At 39.6% G+C, this 7,245-nt stretch overlaps 1 protein-coding gene across 3 annotated transcripts in view; it reads right to left on the bottom strand.

Moving 5' to 3' along the window:
* Positions 1-3,757: 3,757 nt before the first annotated feature.
* The window catches only part of Morf4l2 (mortality factor 4 like 2), a 10,425-nt gene continuing 6,937 nt past the window's right edge, over positions 3,758-7,245 (bottom strand). For 2 of the 3 annotated variants that reach the window (XM_005367384.3, XM_005367382.2), the window contains exons 3-4: positions 6,432-6,532; positions 3,758-5,299 (exon numbers count right to left, since the gene is read on the bottom strand). In XM_005367384.3, the coding sequence (XP_005367441.1) occupies positions 4,409-5,275 (867 nt within the window). In that variant the 5' untranslated portion in view covers positions 5,276-5,299; positions 6,432-6,532 and the 3' untranslated portion in view covers positions 3,758-4,408. The remainder of the gene's footprint in view (positions 5,300-6,431; positions 6,533-7,245) is intronic. The other variant, XM_005367383.2, reaches the window with a different exon arrangement.

Raw genomic sequence — 7,245 nt, 5'->3', positions numbered from 1 at the left:
CTAAACCCTACTCTGGTAGGCCTCTCGTTTGAAGTTTTCATAACAAATTCTGTTCATCCTTTGGGATGTTTCATGAGTATCATTTATACAGTGCTTCCTGAACTGGATTAAAGTCCTTCTTAAGAATTCATCTGGTTAACAAAATAAAGTGGCTATCATAAACCCTATTAAAGCTTTAAAAGATTTACCTTAAAAAAAAGAGAGCTCATCTGGATGGTGTAACCCTAGATTGCAAAGAGGATGTGAAGACAAAGGGTCTCCAAACTTGTCAATCACTAATTCAGAATTTGAATACCTTCAGCCATCTGATCTAAAGAATTCACCTATCTAAATGAGGTACTTACTAAGATACAAAGAATGAATGAAATTATGCCCTGGCGATGCTGAAGCATGCATGGGCAACCCATAGATGGCAGTTCTGTTGAACTTGTCCATATTGGGTTTCATGGTCTAAGTTGATGATGATCAGGTCTCTTCCTCAAGATACAAAGACTCTATTCACTGAGCAATTTACATGTTCCATGCATGAGGGTTAAAAAGTGATAGTAATTAGGTAATCAATAAGGTGCATAGAATTATCAACAAAACCCCTTTATTGTTTATGCAGGTCCTGCTGCTACTCTTCCTCTGTCCCTTAACCAAAAACAACTGGAATTTTGGGAGGACTAATTAACATATAGTATGTTTAGTCATTGCACAATGGCCATACTGGAGCTGGCTTCTACTACTGTCTGACAAATACACTGATGGAGTGCCTAAAAGCGTATTCAGGCAAGTAACTGCCCATTACAAAAAGGCTGATGGTGATGGTAGGAAGGATTTTTATTTTGTGGGGTAATGGTGACACACACCTTTAATTCCAGCACTCAGGAGGCAGAGGCAGATAGATCTCTGTGAGTTCAAGGCCAGTCTGGTCTACAGAGGGAATTCCAGGACAGGCTCCAAAGCTACACAGAAAAACCCTGCTCAAAAAATCTTTTTTAAAAAAAGGATATATTATTTTAGAAATTCCTATCTAAGGCTGCATATGGTGAGGAATGCCTTTAATCCTAAAATTTGGGAGGCAGAGACAGGCAGATCTCTGTTCTAGTTAGGGTTACTATTGCTGTGAAAAAAACATGGCCAAAATCAAGTTGGAAAGGAAAAGGTTTGTTTGGCTTACACTTCCACATTGAAGCCCATCATTTAAAGGAAGTGAGGACAGGAACTCAGGCAGGGCAGTAATCTGGGGGCAGGGGCTGATGCAGAGGCCATGGAGGAGTGCTGCTTACTGGCTTGCTTAGGCTTCTTTCTTATAGAACCCAGGACCATCAGTTCCACAATGTACTGGGCCCTTCTCTGTCAATCACTAAGGAAATCCTCTACAGGCTTGTCCATAGCCAATCTATTTATAAAGGCATGTTCTCAACTGAGGGTCCCATCTCTCAAATGACTTTAGCTTATTTAGTTGACAAAAAACTAGTCAGTACAAAGGCCATCCTGGTCTACATGGCAAGTTTCAGATCAGCCAGGGCAACACAGAGAGATGCTGTCTCAAAGGGATTTATGTCTAGGATAAAGAAAAGCTACTTTTTAAAAACTACCCTGTATTTTTAAGCTTTACTTTCCTAGTCCACTATTACTCGTAGAAAAATAATTAAGGATACCAACTATGTGGCCTTCATATATACTGTGGATATATGAACATGCTATTGATATTATGACCAGGCTATTTACTTGTCTCACAACTTCCTCCATGTCACTTCACCATGAAGCTATTTAAATATTTATGTACTTAAATCTATCCATTTTTGATGGACACTTTGCCAATAATCTTATATTCAGAAAGGGCATATCTGAGTCAAGATGATACAAACCTCTACTTTAGGGCAGCATCCTTTGGTTTCATTGATGAAATGTGAACCATTAATCCATTTAGAATGTACTTTATATAGTAAAATATAATGCAAAGAACTCCCTCCTCAAACCACTCCCAGAAATATTTTCTCAAAATGTTTCTTGATTCTATTATTTTTTCACTGATTCATATGTCCCAACACATGAAATACATATATTCATTCAGACACTTAAAATATTCTGTTCCTCTATTTTGGTGGCTAAAATACTTTTTTAATTAAGTGCCACTTTATACCAAATTTTGCTCTGCAAAAACTTTTTAAAATATTTATTTTGTTTTCTGTGTGTTGTACATGCATGTATGATCCTCAGAACTAAAGTTATACATGGCTGTGTGCTACCATGTAGGTGCTGGGATCAAGCTCATGTCCTCTGTAAGGGCAACAAGTGCTCTTACTGCTGAGCTGACTCTTTAGGCCTCTCCTTACTTTTCAGAATTTTCCCACTTGACATAGTCTTTCCACTCATTTTAAAACAATTAAAAAAGAGACCATGAGTTTGACAGCAAGCAAGGCAGGGTATATGGAAAGCATCAAAGGGAAGAAAATGGAAATATTATCGTTCCAAAAATCTTAAAAGTAGCTTTTTAAAAATGGAAAGAGAAAAGCACCTCCCAAAGCCACAAAATAGAAATCCTTTTTATATCAATCTCAGGGACAAAAACATTTATATGTATATTTTGATCTCACCTTTATTAAAATATGCATTCATAATCCTATGGGCATATGGTAAAGTAGTAATTATGGTTATTTCGTGTATGCTAGACAGCCCCATTGTACCTCACCACCTTCATCCATTTCTCTTTGCTCGTGTACCTGAGGCTTCCCAATATAGCCTACATATAAAAGGTCCTCCTTCTCTGGCTTCCAGTTTGGTAAAAGGGAGGCTATCTGTATACTGGGAAGATGCAGAAGTAAAATAGGTTAGTCATTTCTTAGCTTGGCATCTTTGTTTTCAGGATTCAGATGTACATCACAACTGCTGTCAGATGACCCCTTCCCCCACAGCTGTATACCATTCCAGTAACCTTTGCCCCACACCCCATCCCCCCCTTTGCCTATTACAACTCAAAACGTAGTTACATTTGAAAAGTCTTTACAGAAATAATTAAGTGATGTTACCACACCAGGCCCTAATCCAATGTCTGGGACCTTGTAAGAAATTTGGAAATAAATATGAAGACACAGAGATGGTCGTGGACACTGCTTAAGAGCCAGCTGTCAGCATCATGATCCTTTGTGGTACAGAACTAAGAAATTTCTGTCCACCAGTCTATAACATTGCTATGCTTGTCCAAACTGAACAATATACGCCATGATTCTGCCTCTCTGCCAATGAGAAAAAAGCTCCAGGACTCTGCCTGATCTCATAGGATTCAGGAGTCTTCCAATTTGCCCTTAATCACATTTTCCAAATTTCAAAATCCTGTTAATACTTTTCCTGCTGAAAGTATAAAAACAGCCATACGGGGAGAAACATGACCAAGAACTTCTCCTAAGACTTAGAAAGCAATTTAGCCCAGAGAAGCCACACTGAGGAGGGGAAGTGAACTGACAGGACATAACCCTATCTCCTACAGCAAGCATTTTGAAAAGATTTTCTTTTAATTATGTGTGGGCCATGTCCATGCAATTACCTGAGATGGCCAGAAGGTACCAGATCCCCTGGGGCTGCTGCTACAGGTGGTCATGAACTGCTGGGAACCAAACCTGGGTCCTCTGAAAGAGCAGTACAGGCTGAGCCATCTCTCCAGTCCAAGAAAGGGACTTTTCTTCTGGGAGACAAATTCTTCTGTGCCATCTAAATATTTAATGAGCCTGCATTTGTTAGACTCAGTAATACAAAAGACACACCAGAAAAGTTTTTGCTTTGAAATTTAGAAACAAGTTTATTTAAGATCTGAAATACAATTCCTAAAATATCAACTTTTCAGAAAACTGTGGCTACACAATAATGCATTGCCTCTATCATGTTAGAACGTGCATTAGACTCAAATACAAAAACCAGAAAACAAATCACCATCCTTCAACAATTTGAGCAAAGATAGAATGAATGCCTAAGGAACAACAAAGATGGATTGCAGAGGATGGGCTGTTTACATCAAGCACAAAAAAAAGAAGCACAAATGCATGGGTTTGCGGGTATATACATTAAGTTGAACCTTTGGCACTAGGAACCAGGGCATCTTATCACGTAGCATTAACACATATTAGAAAACTGTGTAGTGTCAAAGGGATAGGACCACCAGCATTCAAGCAATGTTGTCAACTAGGCAATAAAATGTTCTACTGAATTTCTTCTTTGTCTAATTACTGCATACACTGGTAGCAACTCTGAAATGAGGAAAGGAGCCGAGCACTCCTTTTATTTTCTGCTTACAACAGAACAGGAAACAAACTGAAACATAAGCCCTGTTTTACACTGACAGTTTTAAGGAACATCAATTATACAATGAAAGGACTAAACAGAAGTGTTTACAGATACCAGACAATAGTGAGCGGTCAGTAGACCTTCACAGGGCTTTGCGATGATACTCAGCAGAAGCCACTTTGTAATCACTGGCAGTAAACAGAGAGGCAGAATTCTTTGCCAGATACTTAAGGAAATCATGCAAATAGCCCAACAGTAATGCAAGGCTTTTCTCATCAAGGGGCGTATAAGCCAACATTGCCCCAATTCTCACAAATAATCTCAGTAGGTGTGGTGCCCCATAGATCTGCGACATTGGCGCATCGGGGTGAGCCAGAAGGATTTCAGCATATTGGGGCCTCTCAAACTTGTAGAGCAGCTGAGTGCCCAGCATCACATTGAAGTACTCTTTTATCCCTCCCACCACCTCATTCACTGCATACTCCTTATTATCAACATTTCCCTGCGATCTCTTACAATTGGCATACTCCTCAAGAATGGCATCCACATTCTTTTTAGCAGGGAGCTGGAACAACTGCTTCTGCCTAGTAACCAAGTCCCAGTCCTCCACCAGCCATGGTTTTAATTCTTCAGGAATCTTCACTTTCACCTCCATTCTATTCTTAAATGCCTCCTCACTCTCCACAGTGGGGTCAGCCCGTGCCCTTTTCTTACGTGGGGGCTGGGGCATTTCGCTGGTGCTGCCGCCATCGCCGTTACCAGGAGCCTTCTGCTTGTTCTTGCGTGTCTTCCGCACAGAACCAGAAGGGGGGTTCTCAGCAGAGCGACCGCCCCATCTTCCTGGGAGGGCTGGTTCAAGATTCTTTGGCTGGGAACCAGCTGACTTCTTTCCGGAGGCAGCTCCCCTCATCTTACTTCTCTGCATGTTGCCTCGAGTTGGCTTCTTAAAGTTGTCTTCTTCAGCAGATTGTTGTCCACGAGTTTGAGAAGTCTGCTTTCTGGAACTCATTCAACCCTGTTTTTATTCCAACCACTGTAATATATAAAGTATTTTATTTGGTTGTTTACTATGGTGACTTTGAGGCCCATCAGAACACAACACATGCCCAAATCTGTTGGCTATGGATTCCAGGTCCTATTTCTGGACCATTTATAAGTGCATTTCTATCTTCTCCTTTCTCTAATCCTTACTACCACCCACAACCCTTGCCTCACTCAACAACTCATGAGACATGCCCACAAAATCGTTTCTTGATGCTATTTGAAGGACAGGGATTTAATTTTAGAAAAAGATATTGTGACAAAACCATAGAAGGAAGTGGAGTTGAAATTCAAGACTGGAACAAGAATAAGAATTTCAAAGTATAAGGAAGAATGGCTTAATGGGTTGTAGGTAAAATGAATTAACAGTAAAAGTCTGTGTGTACAAGTCTAGGTATGCCTTAAGTAGTGTAATGGCAAAGAGAAACGACACACACCTCACACAGAGGAATACAATAATTGAAGGTTAGAGTCAAACTGGCTTCTGTAGCACTACGCCTGGGTAGCTAATTAAAAGCACAGATTTTTAAGGGTTAGTTTGACACCATCAGAAAACAAGATTAGCCCAGTGATCGTTATACAAAAAAAAAAAACAAAAACAGCTCAGTAACTGCTTGCTGGAAGAGAACCCGGGGTAGGTGTGAGCCACACTTTCAGGTTTTGAGGATGGATGACCTTATTTGTACCATCATCAGATGAGATGTATGCACAAGTAAAGTGCTCAGAGGAGAAAGATGCTTGGTTTGGGACTTTTTATATTGGGGGTGTGCACTTGAACAGAGAATGTTCACACTCAGGTAAGAGGCAAAGAAGTGGAGATTTAAGTAGCTGTTGTACAGCTGGTAGCACATACTATGAACAAGTGAACCATTTCATTGAGAACAGAGGAATTTCATAATAGAATTCTGGAAAACCCAAGGAAGGTATTAGGTATTAAAAAGGAATTATCAAGAAAGAGACCACAGATAAAATAAAATGGTGAGATCTTCATTGGAGAGGAAGAATGTGATTTTTGGAAGCCAAAGTTAGGTTTCAAGAGAAAGAATGTTCAGTGAACTTGAGCTAAAAAATAAATCTCCTGCTACTCTTATAGCATGACTCATTAAACAATCCCCTGGACTTACACAATCTTCCTTCTTTCCCTTCCAAGGACTCCTAGTAATTTCCCAGATGGAATCTTAGAGATCTCCTAGGATGGTCTGGAAGGATGAAGTGAGAATACAACCTAAAAAGGAAAGTAGGTATCCGCAATGAAGATGAACTTTTTTGAAAACATTCAAGAAAAAAATTACAAATGTGTCTTACACATATGAAGGAAAATATTAAGATTTTTTTGATCTGCCAAATGGAGTTGGAAGAACTCAAACAAATGATACATGACAAACGATTCCTGGTCTGTTACAGGTGGCTATAAGCATGTGATGTTATGGCTGAACAGCTTAGCACAGCACCTCACACAAACATTTCCACATGTGAATGTGGATACAAAGATTTCACTCAAGCGGCTGTACACATTTACATATTCAACAGGCAGACAGTAATATGAATTACATATACATACTACTGAATAAAGGTTCACATACTGACACTTAAAACTCCATTGGTTAAATAGGTAAGAAACACAGAAAGGGACCCTAAAATGGACAGATAGCACAGGAAGAACTAAGCCCAATTCTTATGACCAATGCGATCCCATTTGTTTTAAACAGGTGTGTAAATGTGTAAAACATGGCTGTTACATATTCATGGCAACCTCTGAGAATAGGATGACAGCCTATCTTTAATTAAAGCCAGATTTAGCCAATCATGTGGGAAGGTATCGTGGAATTCCCATGGGGGAAAATTCAGACTTAAAGACTGGCTTAGAAATGAAAGCCACAGGTGCTTAGAATATTAGCAGTTCAAGGAAATACCGTTTAATTCAAAAGACACGAAGGA

This window comes from Microtus ochrogaster, unplaced genomic scaffold (assembly GCF_000317375.1).
Source record: "Microtus ochrogaster isolate Prairie Vole_2 unplaced genomic scaffold, MicOch1.0 UNK17, whole genome shotgun sequence".
NCBI classification, from domain to species: Eukaryota; Metazoa; Chordata; class Mammalia; order Rodentia; family Cricetidae; genus Microtus; species Microtus ochrogaster.
The sequence above is the reverse complement of the archived record's forward strand: the minus strand, read 5'-3'. Positions and strand labels throughout refer to the sequence as shown.